The following is a 25899-nucleotide window of genomic DNA, read 5'->3' as shown; positions in this document are numbered from 1 at the left end:
CATGTCTTATGGTTTTTACTAGCCGAGCGTACCCAACTTTAAGTACTCTTTGGTTGCTTATTCACGTCTTATGGTTTTTACCAGCCGAGGGTACCAAACTTTGAGAACTCTTTGGTTCTTTCTTCATGTCTTATGGTTTTTACTAGCCGAGCGTACCCAACTTTAAGTACTCTTTGGTTGCTTATTCACGTCTTATGGTTTTTACCAGCCGAGGGTACCAAACTTTGAGAACTCTTTGGTTCTTTCTTCATGTCTTATGGTTTTTACTAGCCGAGCGTACCCAACTTTAAGTACTCTTTGGTTGCTTATTCACGTCTTATGGTTTTTACCAGCCGAGGGTACCAAACTTTGAGAACTCTTTGGTTCTTTCTTCATGTCTTATGGTTTTTACTAGCCGAGCGTACCCAACTTTAAGTACTCTTTGGTTGCTTATTCACGTCTTATGGTTTTTACCAGCCGAGGGTACCAAACTTTGAGAACTCTTTGGTTCTTTCTTCATGTCTTATGGTTTTTACTAGCCGAGCGTACCCAACTTTAAGTACTCTTTGGTTGCTTATTCACGTCTTATGGTTTTTACCAGCCGAGGGTACCAAACTTTGAGAACTCTTTGGTTCTTTCTTCATGTCTTATGGTTTTTACTAGCCGAGCGTACCCAACTTTAAGTACTCTTTGGTTGCTTATTCACGTCTTATGGTTTTTACCAGCCGAGGGTACCAAACTTTGAGAACTCTTTGGTTCTTTCTTCATGTCTTATGGTTTTTACTAGCCGAGCGTACCCAACTTTAAGTACTCTTTGGTTGCTTATTCACGTCTTATGGTTTTTACCAGCCGAGGGTACCAAACTTTGAGAACTCTTTGGTTCTTTCTTCATGTCTTATGGTTTTTACTAGCCGAGCGTACCCAACTTTAAGTACTCTTTGGTTGCTTATTCACGTCTTATGGTTTTTACCAGCCGAGGGTACCAAACTTTGAGAACTCTTTGGTTCTTTCTTCATGTCTTATGGTTTTTACTAGCCGAGCGTACCCAACTTTAAGTACTCTTTGGTTGCTTATTCACGTCTTATGGTTTTTACCAGCCGAGGGTACCAAACTTTGAGAACTCTTTGGTTCTTTCTTCATGTCTTATGGTTTTTACTAGCCGAGCGTACCCAACTTTAAGTACTCTTTGGTTGCTTATTCACGTCTTATGGTTTTTACCAGCCGAGGGTACCAAACTTTGAGAACTCTTTGGTTCTTTCTTCATGTCTTATGGTTTTTACTAGCCGAGCGTACCCAACTTTAAGTACTCTTTGGTTGCTTATTCACGTCTTATGGTTTTTACCAGCCGAGGGTACCAAACTTTGAGAACTCTTTGGTTCTTTCTTCATGTCTTATGGTTTTTACTAGCCGAGCGTACCCAACTTTAAGTACTCTTTGGTTGCTTATTCACGTCTTATGGTTTTTACCAGCCGAGGGTACCAAACTTTGAGAACTCTTTGGTTCTTTCTTCATGTCTTATGGTTTTTACTAGCCGAGCGTACCCAACTTTAAGTACTCTTTGGTTGCTTATTCACGTCTTATGGTTTTTACCAGCCGAGGGTACCAAACTTTGAGAACTCTTTGGTTCTTTCTTCATGTCTTATGGTTTTTACTAGCCGAGCGTACCCAACTTTAAGTACTCTTTGGTTGCTTATTCACGTCTTATGGTTTTTACCAGCCGAGGGTACCAAACTTTGAGAACTCTTTGGTTCTTTCTTCATGTCTTATGGTTTTTACTAGCCGAGCGTACCCAACTTTAAGTACTCTTTGGTTGCTTATTCACGTCTTATGGTTTTTACCAGCCGAGGGTACCAAACTTTGAGAACTCTTTGGTTCTTTCTTCATGTCTTATGGTTTTTACTAGCCGAGCGTACCCAACTTTAAGTACTCTTTGGTTGCTTATTCACGTCTTATGGTTTTTACCAGCCGAGGGTACCAAACTTTGAGAACTCTTTGGTTCTTTCTTCATGTCTTATGGTTTTTACTAGCCGAGCGTACCCAACTTTAAGTACTCTTTGGTTGCTTATTCACGTCTTATGGTTTTTACCAGCCGAGGGTACCAAACTTTGAGAACTCTTTGGTTCTTTCTTCATGTCTTATGGTTTTTACTAGCCGAGCGTACCCAACTTTAAGTACTCTTTGGTTGCTTATTCACGTCTTATGGTTTTTACCAGCCGAGGGTACCAAACTTTGAGAACTCTTTGGTTCTTTCTTCATGTCTTATGGTTTTTACTAGCCGAGCGTACCCAACTTTAAGTACTCTTTGGTTGCTTATTCACGTCTTATGGTTTTTACCAGCCGAGGGTACCAAACTTTGAGAACTCTTTGGTTCTTTTATGTCTGACTTAAGAATCAGTAAGCCGTCATTCATGTCTTATGGTTTTTACCAGCCGTGGGTACCAAATTTTGAGAACTCTTTGGTTCTTTTATGTCTGTCTTAATAATCAGTAAACCGTCATTCATATCTTATGGTTTTTACGAGCCGAGGGTACCAAACTTTAAGAACTCTTTGGCTCTTTCTTCATGTATTATGGTTTTAGCAGCCTTGGGTACCAAACATTGATAACTCTTTGGTTCTTTTATGTCCGTCTTAAGAATCAATAAGCCGTCATTCATGTCTTATGGTTTTTACCAGCCGAGGGTACCAAACTTTGAGAACTCTTTGGTTCTTTCTTCATGTCTTATGGTTTTTACCAGCCGTGGGTACCAAACTTTGAAAACTCTTTGGTTCTTTTATGTCTGACTTAAGAATCAGTAAGCCGTCATTCTTGTCTTATGGTGTTTACCAGCCGTGGGTACCAAACTTTGAGGACTCTTTGGTTCTTTTATGTATTTCGTAAGAATCATTAAGCCATCATTCATAACTTATGGTTTTTACCAGCCGATGGTACCAAACTTTGAGAACTCTTTGGTTCTTTCTTCATGTCTTATGGTTTTTAGCAACCGTGGGTGCCAAACATTGAGACCTCTTTGGTTCTTTTATGTCCGTCTTAAGAATCAGTAAGCCATCATTCATGACTTATGGTTTTTACCAGCCGAGGGTACCAAACTTTGAGAACTCTTTGGTTCTTTCTTCATGTCTTATGGTTTTTACCAGCCGTGGGTACCAAACTTTGAGAACTCTTTGGTTCTTTTATGTCAGTCTTAAGAATCAGTAAGCCCTCATTCATGTCTTATGGTTTTTACCAGCCGTGGATACCAAACTTTGAGAACTCTTTGGTTCTTTCTTCATGTCATATGGTTTTTACCAGCCGTCGGTACCAAACTTTGAGAACTCTTTGGTTCTTTTATGTCCGTCTTAAGAATCAGTAAGCCGTCATTCATGTCTTATGGCTTTTACCAACTGAGGGTACCAAACTTTGAGAACTCTTTGGTTCTTTCTTCATGTCTTATGGTTTTTACCAGCCGAGGGTACCAAACTTTGAGAACTCTTTGGTTCTTTCTTCATGTCTTATGGTTTTTACCAGCCGAGGGTACCAAACTTTGAGAACTCTTTGGTTCTTTCTTCATGTCTTATGGTTTTTACCAGCCGAGGGTACCAAACTTTGAGAACTCTTTGGTTCTTTCTTCATGTCTTATGGTTTTTACCAGCCGAGGGTACCAAACTTTGAGAACTCTTTGGTTCTTTCTTCATGTCTTATGGTTTTTACCAGCCGAGGGTACCAAACTTTGAGAACTCTTTGGTTCTTTCTTCATGTCTTATGGTTTTTACCAGCCGAGGGTACCAAACTTTGAGAACTCTTTGGTTCTTTCTTCATGTCTTATGGTTTTTACCAGCCGAGGGTACCAAACTTTGAGAACTCTTTGGTTCTTTCTTCATGTCTTATGGTTTTTACCAGCCGAGGGTACCAAACTTTGAGAACTCTTTGGTTCTTTCTTCATGTCTTATGGTTTTTACCAGCCGAGGGTACCAAACTTTGAGAACTCTTTGGTTCTTTCTTCATGTCTTATGGTTTTTACCAGCCGAGGGTACCAAACTTTGAGAACTCTTTGGTTCTTTCTTCATGTCTTATGGTTTTTACCAGCCGAGGGTACCAAACTTTGAGAACTCTTTGGTTCTTTCTTCATGTCTTATGGTTTTTACCAGCCGAGGGTACCAAACTTTGAGAACTCTTTGGTTCTTTCTTCATGTCTTATGGTTTTTACCAGCCGAGGGTACCAAACTTTGAGAACTCTTTGGTTCTTTCTTCATGTCTTATGGTTTTTACCAGCCGAGGGTACCAAACTTTGAGAACTCTTTGGTTCTTTCTTCATGTCTTATGGTTTTTACCAGCCGAGGGTACCAAACTTTGAGAACTCTTTGGTTCTTTCTTCATGTCTTATGGTTTTTACCAGCCGAGGGTACCAAACTTTGAGAACTCTTTGGTTCTTTCTTCATGTCTTATGGTTTTTACCAGCCGAGGGTACCAAACTTTGAGAACTCTTTGGTTCTTTCTTCATGTCTTATGGTTTTTACCAGCCGAGGGTACCAAACTTTGAGAACTCTTTGGTTCTTTCTTCATGTCTTATGGTTTTTACCAGCCGAGGGTACCAAACTTTGAGAACTCTTTGGTTCTTTCTTCATGTCTTATGGTTTTTACCAGCCGAGGGTACCAAACTTTGAGAACTCTTTGGTTCTTTCTTCATGTCTTATGGTTTTTACCAGCCGAGGGTACCAAACTTTGAGAACTCTTTGGTTCTTTCTTCATGTCTTATGGTTTTTACCAGCCGAGGGTACCAAACTTTGAGAACTCTTTGGTTCTTTCTTCATGTCTTATGGTTTTTACCAGCCGAGGGTACCAAACTTTGAGAACTCTTTGGTTCTTTCTTCATGTCTTATGGTTTTTACCAGCCGAGGGTACCAAACTTTGAGAACTCTTTGGTTCTTTCTTCATGTCTTATGGTTTTTACCAGCCGAGGGTACCAAACTTTGAGAACTCTTTGGTTCTTTCTTCATGTCTTATGGTTTTTACCAGCCGAGGGTACCAAACTTTGAGAACTCTTTGGTTCTTTCTTCATGTCTTATGGTTTTTACCAGCCGAGGGTACCAAACTTTGAGAACTCTTTGGTTCTTTCTTCATGTCTTATGGTTTTTACCAGCCGAGGGTACCAAACTTTGAGAACTCTTTGGTTCTTTCTTCATGTCTTATGGTTTTTACCAGCCGAGGGTACCAAACTTTGAGAACTCTTTGGTTCTTTCTTCATGTCTTATGGTTTTTACCAGCCGAGGGTACCAAACTTTGAGAACTCTTTGGTTCTTTCTTCATGTCTTATGGTTTTTACCAGCCGAGGGTACCAAACTTTGAGAACTCTTTGGTTCTTTCTTCATGTCTTATGGTTTTTACCAGCCGAGCGTACCAAACTTTATGTACTCTTTGGTTCCTTATTCACGTCTTATGGTTTTTACCTGCCGAGGGTACCAAACTTTAAGAACTCTTTGGTTCTTTATGTCCTTTATGTCGTATGGTTTTTCCCAGCCGAGGGTACCAAATTTGAAAACTCTTTGGTTCTATGTCTTTTGTCTTCAGACTTATTTAGCCGTTGGATAATCCAACAAAGCGCAACCTCTTTTCCAATTCCCCACATGCATGCACTACCAAGCCAACAGTTCATGATTTTGCTCGGGACAATGTCATATGGTTTTTACCAGCTGAGGGTACTAAACTTTGAGAACTCTTTAGTTCTTTTATGTCTGTCTTAAGAATCAGTAAGTTGTCATTCATGTCTTATGGTTTTTACCAGCCGTGGGTACCAAACTTTGAGAACTCTTTGGTTCTTTTATGTCTTTCTTAAGAATCATTAAGCCATCATTCATATCTTATGGTTTTTACCTGCCGATGGTACCAAACTTTGAGAACTCTTTGGTTCTTTCTTCATGTCTTATGGTTTTTAGCAGCCATGGGTACCAAACATTGAGACCTCTTTGGTTCTTCNATTCTTTGGTTCGTTTATGTCTATCTTAAGAATGAGTAAACCGTCATTCATGTGTTATGGTTTTTACCAGCCGTGGGTACCAAACTTTAAGAACTCTTTGGTTCTTTCATCATGTCTTATGGTTTTTACCAGCCGTGGGTACCAAACATTGAGAATTCTTTGGTTCGTTTATGTCTATCTTAAGAATGAGTAAACCGTCATTCATGTGTTATGGTTTTTACCAGCCGTGGGTACCAAACTTTGAGAACTCTTTGGTTCTTTCATCATGTCTTATGGTTTTTACCAGCCGTGGGTACCAAACATTGAGAATTCTTTGGTTCTTTTATGTCCATCTTAAGAATTAGTAAGCCGTCATTCATGTCTTATGGTTTTTACCAGCCGAGGTTACCAAACTTTGAGAACTCTTTGGTTCTTTCTTCATGTCATATGGTTTTTCCCAACCGTGGGTACCAATCTTTGTGAACTCTTTGGTTCTTTTATGTCCGTCTTAAAAATCAGTAAGCCGTCATTCATGTCTTGTGGTTTTTACCAGCCAAGGGTACCAAACTTTGAGAACTCTTTGGTTCTTTCATCATGTCTTATGGTTTTTACCAGCCGTGGGTACCAAACATTGAGAATTCTTTGGTTCTTTTATGTCCATCTTAAGAATTAGTAAGCCGTCATTCATGTCTTATGGTTTTTACCAGCCGAGGTTACCAAACTTTGAGAACTCTTTGGTTCTTTCTTCATGTCATATGGTTTTTACCAACCGTGGGTACCAAACTTTGAGAACTCTTTGGTTCTTTAATGTATGTCTTAAGAATCAGTAAGCCGTCATTCATGTCTTCTGGTTTTTACCAGCCGTGGATACCAAACTTTGAGAACTCCTTGGTTCTTTCTTCATGTCTTATGGTTTTTACCAGCCATGGGTACCAAACTTTGAGAACTCTTTGGTTCTTTTATGTCTTTCTTAAGAATCATTGAGCCATCATTCATAACTTATGGTTTTTACCAGCCGATGGTACCAAACTTTGAGAACTCTTTGGTTCTTTCTTCATGTCTTATGGTTTTTAGTAGCCGTGGGTGTCAAACATTGAGACCTCTTTGGTTCTTTTATGTCCGTCTTAAGAATTAGTAAGCCGTCATTCATGACTTATGGTTTTTACCAGCCAAGGGTACCAAACTTTGAGAACTCTTTGGTTCTTTCTTCATGTCTTATGGTTTTTACCAGCCGTGGGTACCAAACATTGAGACCTCTTTGGTTCTTTTATGTCCGTCTTAAGAATCAGTAAGCCGTCATTCATGACTTATGGTTTTTACCAGCCGAGGGTACCAAACTTTGAGAACTCTTTGGTTCTTTCTTCATGTCTTATGGTTTTTACCAGCCGTGGGTACCAAACTTTGAGAACTCTTTGGTTCTTTTATGTATGTCTTAAAAATCAGTAAGCTGTCATTCATGTCTTACGGTTTATACAAGCCGAGGGTACCAAACTTTGAGAACTCTTTGGTTATTTATTCATGTCTTATGGTTTTTACCAGCCGCGGGTAGCAAACTTTGAGAACTCTTTGGTTCTTTCTTCATGTCTTATGGTTTTTACCAGCTGAGTGTACCAAACTTTAAGTACTCTTTGGTTCCTTATTCACGTCTTATGGTTTTTACCAGCCGAGGGTACCAAACTTTAAGAACTCTTTGGTTCTTTATGTCATTCATGTCGTATGGTTTTTCCCAGCCGAGGGTACCAAATTTGAAAACTCTTTGGTTCTATGTCTTTTGTCTTAAGACTTATTTAGCCGTTGGATAATCCAACAAAACGCAACCTCTTTTCCAATTCCCCACATGCTTGCACTACCAAGCCAACAGTTCACGATTTTGCTCGGGATAATGTCATATGGTTTTTACCAGCTGAGGGTACTAAACTTTGAGAACTCTTTGGTTCTTTCTTCATGTCTTATGGTTTTTACCAGCCGTGGGTACCAAACTTTGAGAACACTTTGGTTCTTTTATGTCTGCTTTAAAAATAAGTAAGCCATCATTCATGTCTTATGGTTTTTACCAGCCATGGGTACCACACTTTGAGAACTCTTTGGTTCTTTTATGTCTGACTTAAGAATCAGTAAGCCGTCATTCATGTCTTATGGTTTTTACCAGCCGTGGGTACCAAACTTTGAGAACTATTTGGTTCTTTTATGTCTGTCTTAAGAATAAGTAAGTCGTTATTCATATCTTATGGTTTTTACAAGCCAAGGGTACCAAACTTTGAGAACTCTTTGGTTCTTTCTTTATGTCTTATGGTTTTTAGCAGCCGTGGGTACCAAACATTGAGAACTCTTGGGTTCTTTTATGTCCGTCTTAAGAATCAGTAAGCCGTCATTCATGTCTTATGGTTTTTACCGGCCGAGGGTACCAAACTTTGAGAACTCATTGGTTTTTCTTCATGTCTTATGGTTTTTACTAGCCGTGGGTACCAAACTTTGAGAACTCTTTGGTTTTTTTATGTCCGTCTTAGGAATCAGTAAGCCGTCATTCATGTCTTATGGTTTTTACCAGCCGAGGGTACCAAACTTTGAGAACTCTTTGGTTCTTTCTTCATGTCGTATGGTTTTTACCAGCGGTGGGTACCAAAATTTGAGAACTCTTTGGTTCTTTTATGTCTATCTTAAGAATGAGTAAGCCGTCAGTCATGTCTTATGGTTTTTACCAGCCACGGGTACCAAAATTTTAGAACTCTTTGGTTCTTTTATGTCTTTCTTAAGAATCAGTAAACCATCATTCATGGCTTATGGTTTTTACTAGCCCAGGGTACCAAACATTGAGAGCTCTTTGGTTCTTTCTTCATGTCTTATGGTTTTTAGCAGCCGTGGGTACCAAACTTTGAGAACTCTTTGGTACTTTTATGTCTATCTTAAGAATCAGTAAGCCGTCATTCATGTCTTATGGTATTTACCTTTACCAGGGGTTCTTTTATGTCTATCCTTTGGTACTTTTATGTCTATCTTAAGAATCAGTAAGCCGTCATTCATGTCTTATGGTATTTACCAGCCGAGGGTACCAAACTTTGAGAACTCTTTGGTTCTTTCGTCATGCCTTATGGTTTTTACCAGCCGTGGGTACCAAATATTGAGAACTCTTTGGTTCTTTTATTTCCATCTTAAGAATCAGTAAGCCGTCCTTCATGTCTTATGGTTTTTACCAGCCGAGGGTACCAAACTTTGAGAACTCTTTGGTTCTTTCTTCATGTCTTATGGTTTTTACCAGCCGTGGGTACCAAAATTTGAGAACTCTTTAGTTCTTTTATGTCTGTCTTCAGAATCAGTAAGCCGTCATTCATGTCTTATGGTATTTACCAGCCGAGGGTACCAAACTTTGGAACTCTTTGGTTCATTCTTCATGTCTAATGGTTTTTACCAGCCTTGGGTACCAAACTTTGAGAACTCTTTGGTTCTTTTATGTCTGTCTTAAGAATCAGTAAGCCATCATTTATGTCTTATTGTTTTTACCAGGCGAGGGTACCAAACTTTGAGAACTCTTTGGTTCTTTATGCATGTGTTATGGTTTTTACCAGCCGAGGGTATCAAACTTTGAGAACTCTTTGGTTCTTTCGTCATGGCTTATGGTTTTTACCAGCCGTCGGTACCAAATATTGAGAACTCTTTGGTTCTTTTATGTCCGTCTTAAGAATCAGTAAGCCGTCATTCATGTCTTATGGTTTTTACCATCCGAGGGTACCAAAATTTGATAACTCTTTGGTTCTTTCTTCATGTCTTATGGTTTTTACCAGCCGTGGGTACCAAACTTTGGGAACTCTTTGGTTCTTTTATGTCTATCTTAAGAATCAGTAAGCCGTCATTCATGTCTTATAGTTTTTACCAGCCGTGGGTACCAAACTTTGAGAACTCTTTGGTTCTTTATGTCTGTCTGAAGAATTAGTAAGCCGTCATTCATGTCTTATGGTTTTTACCAGCCGAGGATACCAAACTTTGAGAACTCTTTGGTTCTTTCTTCATGTCTGATAACTCTCTAATTTACATGTTTTAAGCATCCTTTTTTGTCCATATTTTGCATTATTTATACCCTTACCTTAGCATTTTTAGGTCATTATCTGTAGGAATTTACATTTATGCCATTTATGGTATTGCATTCTTGCATTTGCATACTATGGATTAAAACAGGTGCTTTAGAGCCTAAAATGGGGAGAAACAAGGTCAAATCCGAGCATGTACCCGAAGGAGCTATTGAGCAGGAAGAACAGTCCGAACCCTAACCCGATCGAGGGGGATCTAAGAGAAGGAAGAACAACCCGAAGACCTACCCGAGGAGTAACCCGACCTCATCCTCGTGCACCCCATTGAGCTGACCCTCGGGCAGGACTGGGAAGCTAGGTCAAAGGGGTTTCCATATATAAACCCCCCCCCCTCTTCTTCCTCTCGCCCTAGCATGCCGCAGACACTCAAACCAGAGAGCGAGAGCTTCTGAGAGAGATCTTGAGCGACTCAAACAATTTTTCTCGACTTTGTTAGGATTTATTTTACATCTATTTGCTATCCTTTTAGATTTCTACTATGTACTCTTCACTTCTATTTTATTTTTCAACACAATGCAACTTTCGTTTTTCTATGCTTTTATGTTTTCTGCAATGAAATCTGAGTAGTGAAACAAAGTTTCTAGGTATGGGATAAACAATTAGGTGTTCTTGATCGGTTAGGATGTCTTAGCTTGGTTGTTTATGTTTTATAAATTTCTTTCTAGATTGGTGTTCTTAATGCTATCAAAAGACCGAGAGGTTGAGATTCGATCTAGGGTATTTTACCATCGAGAGATGTAGATGAAATGCTCGAATCAATCAATGCTTGAGATTTACTCACTTAGCCTAAGAGATTAGATGTATAAGGAGTTTTATTGACAATAATGAATCGGTTTGTATTGCCTGTTTGGTCATGTTTCTCCAACGAGAGTTGGGTAGGGAAGTTATCAAGGTTGATTGTTTCTATCATGAGAGTGTTTTAACAAGATTTTAGAGATTCGTTGTCTAAAGAATATTTGCTTGAGGCCTGTAGGACATCCAAGCCGGTCAGGAACACTTAGGAGTCGATTACCCCATCTCTAGGAGCTTTCGCATTTTGATTGTTTGCATTTTTATTCATAATTCGATCCCTTACCCAAACGGGTACTCGATCACCAGCTTCGTGTAACCCTTCGAGCTGTTCATATTCATCTTACTTACTCGATCACCCCACCCGATCATGTACTCGAATGCTTGCATTGAGTGCTTAGGTCGTGTGGTCCTTGTTCATTTGATTTCTTTTATTTATTTTAGGATTGTTAGGTCAAAACCATTTCTTGCTTGGCTTGACTTGCATAGTTCTGATCATATCTCATCTACTAGCATAACAACCATTTGGATTGATAACCCTTTGTACTACAACTGCATAGGAAATTGACACCCTGGGTGAAAATCCTGTTATCAATTTGGCGCCGTTGCCATTTGGTTGAATTTAATTTGCTACGTTTAAGATTTCAGCACATGCTAGATCAAGTTCTATTATATACTTTGGTTCGGAACTGACTTGTTTCCTTTCGTGTTTGTTTGTTTTGCATTTCGAGTACAACCCGAGTATCCACCCGACCCGTCACTCGATCACTTGGATCGGGTGGACTTTCGTGTACTCACTCGGTCACCTGCTTGTTCATGCAAACACGATCAAAGGGTAGTCAACACTTGAGTCTTTTCATCGATAACATTGACAGACCAAGGCTACTTCATCAACAACAAGTTCAGCAACCGCAAACACCAACAATTGAGGAGTTCATGAATAATCAGAATGGTCCACCAGCTCCTCAAGCAAGGACCAACATAGGAGCAGGACATGCTCCATCTACTCATACTCAAAGAAATGACATTGTGCCACCAGCTGTTCAGAAAAACAACTTTGAGATAAAGAGTAGTCTCATCCAAATGATACAAAGCAACAAGTTTCATGGATTGCCAATAGAGGACACATTGGACCATTTGGATGAGTTTGATAGGCTCTGTAGCCTAACCAAGATCAATGGAGTTAGTGAAGATGGATTCAAACTCCGGCTTTTCTCATTTTCTTTGGGAGACAAAGCGCACCTCTGGGAGAAATCACTCCCTAAGGAGTCCATCACCACCTGGGAAGCATGCAAGAAGGCGTTTATGGCCAAATTCTTCTCCAACTCTAGAACCGCAAGGCTGCGAAATGATATCTCCGGCTTTGTTCAGAAGAGCAATGAAATGTTTAGTGAGGCTTGGGAACGTTTCAAGGGATACACTACCAGATGTCCTCATCATGGATTAAGCAATGCTTCCTTGCTGAGCACACTATACTGAGGAGTGGTCCCTAAGATACGGATGTTGCTGGACACTGCAAGCAATGGTAACTTCGTCAACAAAGATGTTGATGAAGTTTGGGATCTAGTGGAGAACTTGGCTCAATATGATGGCCATTACAATGAGGAGTATGATTGTACTGTGCGATCTACTGGTGAGGATGATGCCAGGTACAAGAGGGACATGAAAGCCCTCAATGACAAGTTGGATAAACTAGTCAACCAGCAGCAGCATGTCCATGCAATCTCACAGGAAGAGCAGTTTCTGCAACAAGATGGAGAGAACGCTCCACTAGAGGACATGAACTACACCAATAATCACAGCAGTCACACCACAAGGCACATAACCTACATCCCCAATCCCTAGCCTATCCGCCTAAAACCTTCACACAATTCCACATCCCTCGATCTGCTATCAATGATGCACCAAGTCCTGTCCACTCAGAAGGCCGATGCCATACAACTTACTACAAATTTTGATGATCTCGCCTGCCGCCTATCAGCCAATTATCAGCAACTACACAACAAGTTTGATGCCTTGAGCTCTCGAATTCAGGTGATTACCGATAAATCAGCTTCCACTTCAAAAAGTAAAGAGTCTGCGCTCGCAATAGCCCTAAGGAGTGGACGCCAACTACCCCCTATGACGGCACCACCACACATTCCTGAGGACAGCAATGATTTAGATGGGGAGGATCTTTGTGAACCGCCCACTCCTGCTCAACCACCAAACCATTCTACAGAGCAACCCGACCCTTTACCCGATCATACTACCCGGGTAGATGATCAGGTTGACACTCCGGTCAGTCCACCTCCTATAGACAAACCAGGAGGAGAGAAACAGAAAGAAAGACGATTCATCCCTCCACCTTACAAGCCTCCCTTGCCATTTCCTGGTCGATTTCGCAAGGAACTTCTTGAGAAGTACAAGGCGTTGTTCGAAAAACAGATGTATGAACTCGAGCTTCCCATGCCTCTAATGGACGCTTTCACCCTGGTACCCCCTTACTAGAAACTCCTGAAAGATGCGGTGATGGAACGGATCAAACAAGTTCAAGGAATGGTCATACTCAATCACGAGTGCAGTGCTATAATCCAGAGGACTACTACACCTAAGAAACTGAGCGACCCGGGGTCGTTCACTTTACCTTGCTCAATTGGACCATTGACGTTCGGAAGATGTCTCTGCACCTTGGGGGCATCAGTCAGCTTAATGCCTTTAACTGTAGCCAAACGTCTTGGATTCGAGAAATTCAAACCCACCGACATCCAACTTGTTTTGGCAGATCGAACTACAAGGTTGCCAAGTGAAGTATTGGAAGACTTACCGGTCAAGGTGGGATCAGTAGATGTACCAACCGACTTCGTGGTTTTGGAAATGGATGTAGAGCCAAGGGATCTGCTTATCTTAGGATGACCATTTTTAGCCACCGCAGGAGCAATGATAGATGTGAGGAACGGGAAGATCGATCTGAAGCTCGGGAAAGACCTTACTATACAGTTTGATATTTGGGAACCATGAAAAAGCCCACAATCGATGGGCAAACCTTCTGGATAGAGGAGTTAGAGAAACTGCGTGAGGAGGTGATAAGCGGATTTTCACCCAGGGTATCAATTCTCTATGCAGTTATAGTACAAAGGGTTATCAATCCAAATGGTTGTTTATGCTAGCAGGAAGGAGGCAATCAGAACAATGCAAGTCAAGCCTAGCAATTAAGGTTTTTGTTCTAACATTCCTAAAATAATAAAAGAAAGGAATATAAACAAAGAACCACACGACCTAAGCACTCGATGCAAGCATTCAAGTACATGATCGGGTGGGGTGATCGAGTAAGCAAATGAAGTTTGAACAACTTGAGGGGTTACTCGAAGCAGGTGATCGTGTACCTGTTCGGGTAAGGGATCGAGTGATGAATGAAAATGCAAGCAATTAAGATAAGAAAGCTTCTAAGGATGGGGTAATCGAATCCTAAGTATTCCTGACCAGTACTGATGTCTTACATGCCTCACGCAAATATTTCCTAGACAATGAATCTCTAAAATCTTATTAAAACACTCTCGTGATAGAAACAATCAACCTTGATCACTCCCCTACCCAACTCTCCTTGGAGAAACATGACCAAGCAGGTCTTTTTAAGATCCGATTCATTATTGTCAGTAAACCCCTTACTCATCTAATCTCTTAGGCTAAGTGAGTAAACCTCTAGCATTGGTTGATTCAAGAATCTCATCTACACCTCTCGGTGGTAAAACACCTTAGATCTAATCTCACCCTCTCGGTTTGTTGACATCATTAAGAACACCAATCTAAAAGGAAATCTATTAACACATACAATCAAACTAAGACATCCGAACCGATCAAGAACACAAAATCATCTATCCGATCCCTAGAAAGTTTACTACACTACTCGGAAATCATAGCAAGAAACACAAAAGCATATATAAACAAAACTTGCATTGTATTAAACGATAGAGTAGAGGAATAAGAGTACAAGATAGAAATCTAAAGAAATGATAAAAAGTTATGAAATAAAATCTAACAAAAGGTGAAAAGTGTTTTGAGTCGCTCAGTTCTCTCACAGAAGCTCTCGCTCTCTGGTTTGAGGGTCTGCGGCGTGCTCGTTTGCGAGGAAGGAGAGGAGGGGTTTATCTATGGAAACCCCTTTGACCTAGCTTCCCAGTCCTGCCCGAGGGTCTACTCGATGGGGTACACGAGGATAAGGTCGAGTTACTCCTCGGGTAGATCTTCGGGTTGTTCTTCCTGCTATTGGATCCTCCTTTATCGTGTTGGGGTTCGGACTGTTCTTGCAGCTCGATGGCTCCTTCGGGTACATGCTCGGGTTTGTCCTTGTTTTCCCCCATTTTAGGCTCTTAAGCACCTGTTTTCATCCAAAATATGCAAATGCAAAAATGCAACACCCTAAATGGCCTAAAAGTGAATTCCTACAGTTAATGACCTAAAAATGCTAAGTTAAGGGTATGAAAAATGCAAAATAGGGACAAAAAAGGATGCTAAAAACGTGTAAATTAGAGAGTTATCAGACCCCCAAACATAAATCTTGCTAGTCCTCTAGCAAGGAAGTAGGAGGGTGCGGTTTAAAAACGGGGACTCATAACCTTTATATGCTAAGCGAAGGATTCAAGCTATAGTCCTTAAAGATAGTTTAATGGTGCTAAAATTAATCAACATACTTACAAATATTTTTCTATGCTTATTACCATGCATCGATCTAGTTCAACCTCCAACTAAAAGTAAGGAACATCTCTTTCACATTCAATTAAGTATTTGGCAAATTCTTGCAAATGGAAGGTGAATCAAGCTCAATCGTTTCAAGGGTAAGACTCTTTGGTAAGGTGGTTTCAAACAAATTATTTGGATGGTTTTCTCTCTAAAGAAGGAATGCTAGACAGTTGTGAAAATTATCTAAGATTTTGAACAATTTGGGCATACAAAGCTTAACTCTTGATGATCTACCCTTTTCTCATTCACTTTTTTATTTTTTTTATTTAAACCCCCTTTGAATTAAACTACCCACAACCTTGATTTTAACTTTTTTTTTTTTGTAATCCCTAAGGTTTAAACTTTAAACATCTAGCTCTCTTTTTTTTTTTTTCTTTGCTAAACTCCTAATATGTATATATTTTTTTTTTTTTCTTTCTAGGAGACTATAGCAAGATTTTTTTTTTACTTAGAGACTTAGAGCTAATTGATTCTAACCTTAGGGACTTCTTTTTCAAATTTTTTATTCCTCAACCCAATCCCAATTAAACATGCTAACCACCTATCTTTCAAAACAGAATCTATCATCTAGTTCAAATTCTAACTTAGCTAAATCAAGAGGCAGTTCTTTGTCGTTCTCAATACTCTCAAGGTTTCACAACCTATAGCACAATGAAAAAGGCCTCACTCAACAATTCACAACAAGGTTTGAAAGAAAGGTTTGGGTTCATTGGTAGGACAAACAAATCGGGTTAAACGAAAAGGTTGGTAAACATGGAGTGCTAACCCGAGTTTAGAGTTACCATGAGCAAGTATTCAAATTCCATAAGCAAGAAAATTTAAGTTCAAATTAAGTCCAATAATATAGAGATGTTCCAATGTTCAAGCAAATGGAGGAAGCATTCAAAAGACACAAGTTTCTAAGCAAAGATTTTTCATTTTTTTCCAAAGATTGATCTAGCAACAATGAACTGTGATTAAGGGCTATAGCTTCAATCCTAAGGTTTGATTTTAAACAAGGAAGTTTTAATAATTGTCCCCTAAAATGCATATGCAACAGTCCTATATGAAACAAACTAGACTCAATCCTAATATGTAAATGCAACTACAGGAACACTCTTTTTTTTATTTTGTAAATTTTCAAATTTTTTTGGGTTTTTTCAATGCGCATAGATGCAGACTCAAATGAATAAAACTAGCATGCAAAAATTTGAAATAAGAAAATAAGAAAATAAAATACAATGTTAAATACAATGTTAAATACATTCTAGGACCCTCCCCCAAACTTAAATTACGCAGTCTCTGTGTAAATAAAAGTTGGAAAAAGAATCCAAGAATCACACAAAATGAAATAAAACTAAATGCAATGTTATTTACAAAGATTGGATGAAAGTGGTACCTCATGGTTTGGTGAAGAAGGAGGTTGTGGCAGCCTCCATACTCGCCAACGTGTAGCCAGGTTCATCACCGGCTTCAGTAGATGCCGAGGTTTGCTCGTCAGAGAGCTCGGTGATATGCACGGACGACTTACTCGGACTAGCATCCGAGGAGTTGATCGTGGGGGGCATCGCGTAGCTCATCGGGTAGGGCATCGGGTAATACGATGGGTATGGTGGAAAAGGTCCAGAGTGACCACCCGTATAGCCACTCGCAGGGTGCATCGTATACGGCATCGTGTATGATATCTGGTAAGGCGGAGGGAAGAGTCCTGAATAATCACCCAATTGTGTGCTCGATGCGTGCATCGGGTAAGGCATCGAGTATCCCATCGGGTAAGGCATCAAGTATCCCATCGGGTTAGGCATCGGATTGGTGTCTGAAAGGCTTCTCCGCGATACTTTAGGTCTTGTGACATTCTCCTCGGCTTGGGGCTCGTAGGAAGATGTCCTGTGAGGTTCTGGAGGTGTCAGTCCTCGAATTCCTCCTAGCGGTCCGCTTCTCCCCATTCATGTTGGTGCGTATGCCGAGGTAGGGGCTGAGGCACAGCTTGCCTTGTCTTGTAGCTCCTTGATCTGACCTCCCATAGTTTTCACCGAACCGGTAAGATCCTTCACCTTTCTCACCAAAAACTTGTTCATCCTCTTCAGCCATCCGATCCTCTTGTCGGCTTCTCTCACTCTAACGGGTTGCTTTTGAGAGCAAACATACTCCTCAAAGTCAAAATCTTCTGAGCTATCTCCCTGTCTTTGCCCAGTTGCCTCTCTCTTCTCAGCTTCGGATTCCTCCTCCGGATTGTACAGCTCTTCCATAGGCGGTGCAAAGTCGATGTTGTCTCCCAGCCGGACCTTGGTGCACACTACATAGGGTAGGATCATTTGGGCGGCTCCGGCGGTTGGATGGACAGACTTGAATAACATCATGTCGTTTGGCCTCTCATAGGCCAAAAATCTCGCCAGCATCTCGGGTCATGAACCACTCCTTTCAAAGGCACATCGCACGCCACCAAAATCGGTTTAACCAGTCCTCCAATGGAGATCTCTCCACCCCCTCCTCTTCTCTTCTTAGCACATTGATAACTCTCTAATTTACATGTTTTAAGCACCCTTTTTCCATATTTTGCATTGTATATACCCTAACCTTAGCATTTTTAGGTCATTATCTGTAAGAATTTGCATTTAGGCCATTTAGGGTGTTGCATTCTTGCATTTGTGCATTTTGGATGAAAACATGTTCTTTAGAGCCTAAAAAGAGCAAAAAGAAGGGTTAACAAGTTGCAGCTTTCACAAGGAAGGAACTGGTTACATTTACAGGGTTTACACAGAAGCATCAAGAAGGAAAAAGGAGGCACCCGACCATACCACCGATAATTGCCACATAGCACCTGTCGAGTTCATGACGAGACCTTCAAATATCGACTCGAATGAAGATTTTACTTTGGGATTCAGCTTCTGAGTTCTTCAACAAAGTTATTGGAAATAGAGTTCTATTTCCAATGGTGGTGATTTGATGCCAATCGGATGTGCGGTTCAAGAGTTATTTCTGTTTTAGTGAGCGTATGTACATCCAGATCGAAGAATGGAACCATCCGATCACCTATCCGATGATGCACCCGAAGTAAGGCTCGAGTTCCACCTCGTGTAGCATGGTCGGATACCTGCTGATATGGCTAGGTCAACCTGTTTCCTTATAAATACCCCCTCTTAACCCTATTTTCAACCGACAAGAGGCGAGAGCCGCTTCTACTCTTTTCTTAGCATTTCTTTTCTTGTTTTTGTTCTTCTTTCAACTTAAATTCTGTTTACATTTTGCTATTGTTTCTTTTTAATAAAGCATTTATCTCTTTCTCATCTTTATGATTATGCAATTTTTATTTATTTCTGGGTTTATGTTCTTTGCCATGAGATCTGAGTAGTGAATCAAAGTTTCTAGGGATGGGATAGGCAATTTTGTGTTCTTGATCGGTAGGATGTCTTAGCTTGGTTGTTTATGTTTTATAAATTCCTTTCTAGATTGGTGTTCTTAATGCTATCAACAAACTGAGAGGGTGAGATTAGATCTAGGGTGTTTTACCATCGAGAGATGTAGATGAAATGCTTGAATAAATCAATGCTAGAGATTTACTCACTTAGCCTAAGAGATTAGATGTGTAAGGAGTTTACTGACAATAATGAATCGGTTTGTATTGTCTGCTTGGTCATGTTTCTCCAACAAGAGTTGGGTAGGAAAGTGATCAAGGTTGATTGTTTCTATCACGAGTGTTTTAACAAGATTTTAGAGATTCATTGTCTAAGGAATATTTGCTTGAGGCATGTAGGACATCCATATTGGTCAGGAACACTTAGGAGTCAATTACCCCATCCTTAGGAGCTTTCGCATATTGATTGTTTACTGTTTTTATATCACCTGCATCGTGTGGTACTTCGAGTTGTTCTTGATTTTTGTTCTTTCTGTTTTCTTATTTTTGTTCACATTAGGTTGATAGATAAACCCCCCCCCCCCCATTATTACTTGGCTTGACTTGCTTGTTTCTGATTGCATCCTATCTGCTAGCATAACAACTATTTGGATTGATAACCCTTTGTACTACAACTGCATAGGGAATTGATACCCTCGGTGAAAAACCTGTTTATCACCCATGACTTAAGGTAGAGGAACTGATCGAGCAGCACAAAGACCATGCTAGTATCCGCAACATCTCCAACTAGCGGTGTACCATCCCTAGCATTGTCCAAAACTCCGAACAATGCAATGTCTAGCAGCTGGAGCTCATGATCATTCACATTCCCAGTCTCCTTTCTAGCAAAAAGAGTGCATGCGAGGGACTTGTGAAAATACCTCAAGACAGGGCTCCTTATTTGAGCGGATTTGGAGCTTGTGGACTTGTAGGGGAGTTTATCTCCTATTGTCAACCATAGGGACCTCATTTCCTCCTTGCTAATCTCCATTCCTTCTCCACTCCCAGTTTTGAAAACATACAACTTCTCCATCTCCTTGAAAGTGAGCTGGTACTCCTTGTTTCTCACGGAGAAGGTGATAAACCCAATCCCCCCGTCTGGTAGTAGGGTCGGGTGGTCCTCAAAGTAGTGCAGTCGAAGTGTGGAGAGAAAGTGGACCGTCTCCTCCTCATAAGCTTCAAGGTGAGCTTGCATCATATGGCCCAGGTGGCACATGTCGAACAGGAACTCGATATCTCTAGCGATGCCCAACTGCTTCATCGTCTCTCGGTGAGGGTAACGGGTACCAATGAAGCTCATCTTTCGGAAAACATTGAAGAGCTTTGCCGGAGTCTCCACTTCTTTCTGCTTCAGCCTCCGCGAGGCTTGGCGTGTTCTTTCTCTCTGCTCCTCCTCTCGCTCACGGTTCTCCTCCTCCGTATCGTGATCCTCTTCCTCAGCTGCTCTCTCAGCTACCTTCTCAGCCTTCTCAGAAGCTGGTCTCTTTCCTCTTGCAACCGCAGCTCTGCTCCTTAGCCGCGACGTTTGGATCTCCTCTGGCTCTTCTCCACCAGCATCAGAATCGACCTCTATGGGGTCGGTAACAGTTCTCTCGGACGTAGACAGGTCCCTACGTCGAGGAGNAAAACTCCGAACAATGCAATGTCTAGCAGCTGGAGCTCATGATCATTCACATTCCCAGTCTCCTTTCTAGCAAAAAGAGTGCATGCGAGGGACTTGTGAAAATACCTCAAGACAGGGCTCCTTATTTGAGCGGATTTGGAGCTTGTGGACTTGTAGGGGAGTTTATCTCCTATTGTCAACCATAGGGACCTCATTTCCTCCTTGCTAATCTCCATTCCTTCTCCACTCCCAGTTTTGAAAACATACAACTTCTCCATCTCCTTGAAAGTGAGCTGGTACTCCTTGTTTCTCACGGAGAAGGTGATAAACCCAATCCCCCCGTCTGGTAGTAGGGTCGGGTGGTCCTCAAAGTAGTGCAGTCGAAGTGTGGAGAGAAAGTGGACCGTCTCCTCCTCATAAGCTTCAAGGTGAGCTTGCATCATATGGCCCAGGTGGCACATGTCGAACAGGAACTCGATATCTCTAGCGATGCCCAACTGCTTCATCGTCTCTCGGTGAGGGTAACGGGTACCAATGAAGCTCATCTTTCGGAAAACATTGAAGAGCTTTGCCGGAGTCTCCACTTCTTTCTGCTTCAGCCTCCGCGAGGCTTGGCGTGTTCTTTCTCTCTGCTCCTCCTCTCGCTCACGGTTCTCCTCCTCCGTATCGTGATCCTCTTCCTCAGCTGCTCTCTCAGCTACCTTCTCAGCCTTCTCAGAAGCTGGTCTCTTTCCTCTTGCAACCGCAGCTCTGCTCCTTAGCCGCGACGTTTGGATCTCCTCTGGCTCTTCTCCACCAGCATCAGAATCGACCTCTATGGGGTCGGTAACAGTTCTCTCGGACGTAGACAGGTCCCTACGTCGAGGAGATCGGCGAACAACACTCGCCATTGGACTTGGTAAGCGAACTCGATGGTCTACACGATCAGTTGCTCGAGCACTGGATCGGGTGGCGGATCGGGTTGATCATTGGGTTGGGGAAGCAAAACGTCCATCCAGCGGTTGGGAATGTGGAACGTTTCCTCTTCCTTGGGATTCTCGAGGTTCGACGGGATCACCTCCGGTTGTAGCAGCGGCGGAGGTTGATCTTCTTCCCTTCCATTGGTAGGTTTTCGTGTGTGGTTCCATTATCGAATCCTTGAGAAGAAAAAAAGCTAAACTTCGAGATTAATAGGGTTAGTTCCCAAAGAAATTCAAAGATCACTCGAGTTTGAGAGAGAATAGAAAGTAGGAAAACAAAAAGTTTTTTAGGATAGAGAGACTTATCGGTTTGTGCTTCTGAGGGAGAAGGATTCGAAACCTTTAAATAGGGTAGGGTTAGCATCTTGGGCTTCACCGAGAGTGGGCTTGGCTTGTGGAATTCGGACTCCACTCGCCACCCGAGTAGAGACACGATCGGGCGCGTCGAGTACGGTGTCGGGTTGAGCCTCGGGTTCCCCAAATTTTCCTTTTTTCACTTTTCTCCTTTTTTTAATATAAATGCAAATATGTGAAAACAAAAAATAAGATTTAAAATAAATAAGAATTAAAATAAAATAAAAGATACCTTTAGGACTTCCTCCCAAGTGAGCTTGTTTAAAGTCACTAAGCTTGACTCTTCATGCTCCTTAAACATAGAGTCTAGGAGGGAGAGGTTTTGGAATCTTCTCCACTATAGCAAGCTGGTTCAATTGATTCTCCAGGTCTTGTTCAGGTTCTAAAACAAATGTGGTGTTGACTTCTTCAAGATGTTTGACTTTTCTCTGCTTTGTCTTAGTGGAAAAAGCTTGACCATCAATGGTTGGCCTCTTAATTCCCTTCTTCACATCATACTCCATCTTGAAGTTCTCCCCATGCTCAATGCTGATCTTGCCTTGCTTCACCTCAATCACAGCACCTACTGTTGCCAAGAATGGTCTTCCTAGGATCAGTGGATCGTCTGGTTCCTTATCCATATCAAGGATCATAAAATCAGTAGGGACTTCCATCCTTCCAATCCTGAGAGGCAAATTTTCCAGGATCCCAATTGGATGTCTGATTGTTCTATCAGCTAGAACCAAATACAGACTACTCGGTTTAAAATTGCTGAAACCCAACTTGTTGGCAATTGACAGTGGCATAATGCTAACTGAAGTTCCAAGGTCGCACAAGCAATTCTTGAAAATCTGAAGTCCTACCGAGCATGGCAAAGTAAAAGAGCCAGGATCCTCCAATTTTTCCTCGATTCACAGCTCAGGATCTAAGCACACTCCACTCCTGAGAATATCAAACCCAATCTCCTTGACAGCTTCCTTGACCTCATTCTCCAGCCGAGCTGCCTCCTTGGCAGATACCTCTTGAAATTTGTGTGGTGGCAAAAGCTTAGGAGGTGGAGCTTTACGCTTGGCCATACGCTCTGCAAGCGCCTCCAATTGGATGTCAAGTGCAGCATTGAACCTTTCCTCTATTTCCCCTTCTGCTACTACAGGTAGTTGAGGCTGATCTCTCATTTCAACATCTACTCGATGTATCATCCGATCACCATCATCGGGTGAGTCATTGGGTTCCGCCTCGGGTTGTTATTCAATTTGTGATTCTAGAACCAGTGCTCGATCATCAACTCGATCAGTCTCCTCGGATGAAGGCTCGGGTTCATACTCGGATATGTAGTACTTGGCCTCATTTATCTTTGAGTGATCCATATCCTCTCCATCTTGAACATCACTGTCCTCAGTGAGATAATCCTCATAGTCATCATCAAGGAAGATGGCTTGGGCAGTGGCATAATCCTTAGGGTTTTGAACAGCTTTACCTGGGAGCTGGTTGATCTTTGGAGCTGGTTGGTTGTTGTGGTGGCCCTCTAGGTATCTCAGCTTAGTGTTGAGCGAATCATAGTTGGCGTTCAAATCATTGTATCCAGAATCGATCTTGTTGCTCATCTCCGCAAACCGTTTTGCGGAAACCATAGCTGCTGATGCCTGATTTTGAATCATTTGCCGAATTAGGCCGCGTAGGTCAGCGTCTTGTGATTAGTTCTGTTGGCCTTGTTGTTGTTGGAATCCAGGCAGTACAATGGGTTGTTGGTAATTCCCAGAATATTGCTGCTTAGGAGCATAGCCTTGATTGTACTGAACAAAAGGCTTATGTTGGACCTGGTTCCCTTGGACTGCAGATGGGTAGGTTTGGTCATGAGGATTGGCAACATTCGGGTTCCGGTAGGACAGATTCGGATTCGGCTTGTAATTGTTGTACCCTTTGTTGTAACCTCCTTGGTTGTTGATGTAGTTCACATCCTCTATCTAAACATTCTCTCCATCTTGTTGTAAAAACTGCTATTCCTCTGATATTGCATGAACATGCTGCTGCTGGCTTAGTAGTTTATCGAGCTTGTCATTGAGGGCTTTCATGTCCCTCTTGTACTTGGCATCTTCCTCTCCAGTAGATCGCACATTGCGATCATACTCCTCATTGTAATTGCCATCAGATTAAGCCAAGTTCTCCACTAGGTCCCAACCTTCATCAACATCCTTGTTGAGAAAGTTACCATTGCTTGTGGTGTCCAGCAACATCCGTATCTTGGGGACCACTCCTCTGTAAAGTGTACTCAGCAACACTGGCGGATCTACGCTGAAATGAAGAGGGTCAACTGACCCCCCTTAAATATAGATATTTGATATTTTGGTTAGCATCTCTAATGTATTGTTGGCTGATTTGGTAGAGAGCTTTGTTTTTGACCCCCCAAATCCTGGATCGAGGCAATCGTTTGTCTCATTTTATTAATGTTTTTATTTTTTGCCACAAGGAGAGCTTACCTATTTAACATAGTTGATCATCCATTTTTCCTTTTTCTTTTGATATTCACTAAATTTTATATCTTTAAAGAAGGAAATAAACTTATAATCTCAAAATAATTACAAAAATAGTTGCAAAAACAATTAAAATTATTCAGACAAAATTTATTTATATACATATACTTTGTAGAGAAGACTATAATAGAAAAAAAATTGTAACTAATATAATTGACCCCGGTAAAAAAAATTCTTTGATCCGCCACTGCTCAGCAATGAAGCATTGCTGAAGCCATGGTGAGGACATCTGGTAGTGTATCCCTTGAAATATTCCCAAACTTCACTGAACGTCTCATTGTTCTTCTGAACAAAGTTGGAAATGTCATTTTGCAGCCTTGTGGTTCTGGAGTTATAGAAGAATTTGGTCAGGAATGCCTTCTTGCACTCTTTCCAAGTGGTGATGGACTCTTTGGGGAGTGATTTCTCCCAGATATGTGCTTTGTCTCCCAAAGAGAATGGGAAAAGCCGGAGTTTGAATCCATCCTCACTAACTCCATTTATCTTGGTGAGGCTACTGAGCCTATCAAATTCATCCAGATGATCCAACGGGTCCTCTATTGGCAATCCATGAAACTTGTTGCTCTGTATTATCTCGATGAGACTACTCTTGATCTCAAAATTGTTGTTCTGGACAGCAGGTGGTACAATGCCATTCTTTTGAGTGTGAGTAGATGGAGCATCTCCTGCTCATATGTTGGTCCTTCCTTGAAGAGCTGTGGACCGTTCTGATTGTTCATTGTCTCCTCAATGATTGCTGGTTGCGGTTGTTGAACTTGTTTTTGTCTGAGTAGCCTTGGTCTGTCGATGTTGTCGATGAAGGGACTCAAGTTTTGGCTACCTCTGGATCGTGTTTGCATGCACAGTTAGGTGACCGAGTGTGTACACGAGGGTCAACCCAATCCAGGTGATCGAGTGACGGGTCGGGTGGGTGCTCGGGTTGTACCTGAGATTCAAAACAAACAAAAACGAAAGCAAACAAGTCAGATTCCGAACCAATATAAAGAAAAGAACTTGATCTAGCAAGTGCTTAAATCCTAAACGTAGCAAAATAAAATTCAACCAAATGGCAACGGCAACAAATTGATAAGCGGATTTTCACCCAGGGTATCAATTCCCTATGCAGTTGTAGTACAAAGGGTTATCAATCCAAATGGTTGTTTATGCTAGCATGAAGGATGCAATCAGAACAATGCAAGTCAAACCAAACAATTAAGGGTTTTGTTCTAACAATCCTAAAATAATAAAAGAAAGAAATATAAACAAAGAACCACACGACCTAAGCACTCGATGCAAGCATTCGAGTACAGGATCGGGTGGGGTGATCGAGTAAGCAAATGAAGTATGAACAACTCGAGGGGTTACTCGAAGCAGGTGATCGTGTACTTGTTCGGGTAAGGGATCGAGTGATGAATGAGAATACAAGCAATTAAGATAAGAAAGCTTCTAAGGATGGGGTAATCGAATCCTAAGTATTCCTGACCAGTACAGATGTCTGACATGCCTCAAGCAAATATTTCCTAGACAATGAATCTCTAAAATCTTGTTAAAACACTCTCGTGATAGAAACAATCAACCTTGATCACTCCCCTACCCAACTCTTGTTAGAGAAACATGACCA

At 41.3% G+C, this 25899-nt stretch overlaps 1 protein-coding gene across 1 annotated transcript; it reads left to right on the top strand.

Annotated features, from left to right (window-relative positions):
* Positions 12903 to 13676, top strand: LOC104789364. Its single transcript, XM_010515075.1, has 2 exons — positions 12903 to 13256; positions 13359 to 13676. Exons 1-2 carry the CDS (start codon positions 12903 to 12905, stop codon positions 13674 to 13676), a joined length of 672 nt encoding a protein of 223 aa, XP_010513377.1.

The sequence above is a fragment of the Camelina sativa genome, chromosome 5, assembly GCF_000633955.1.
Source record: "Camelina sativa cultivar DH55 chromosome 5, Cs, whole genome shotgun sequence".
NCBI classification, from domain to species: domain Eukaryota; kingdom Viridiplantae; phylum Streptophyta; class Magnoliopsida; order Brassicales; family Brassicaceae; genus Camelina; species Camelina sativa.
This window is presented reverse-complemented; position numbering and strand designations above follow the sequence as displayed.

What these genes read in the sequence shown, in the direction of transcription:
- LOC104789364 (XM_010515075.1), top strand. Translation starts at nt 12,903, where the DNA reads ATGACGGCACCACCACACATTCCTGAGGACAGCAATGATTTAGATGGG. An exon ending in TAATGGACGCTTTCACCCTG is followed by an intron (nt 13,257 to 13,358) that starts GTACCCCCTTAC and finishes GCTATAATCCAG; the next exon opens with AGGACTACTACACCTAAGAA.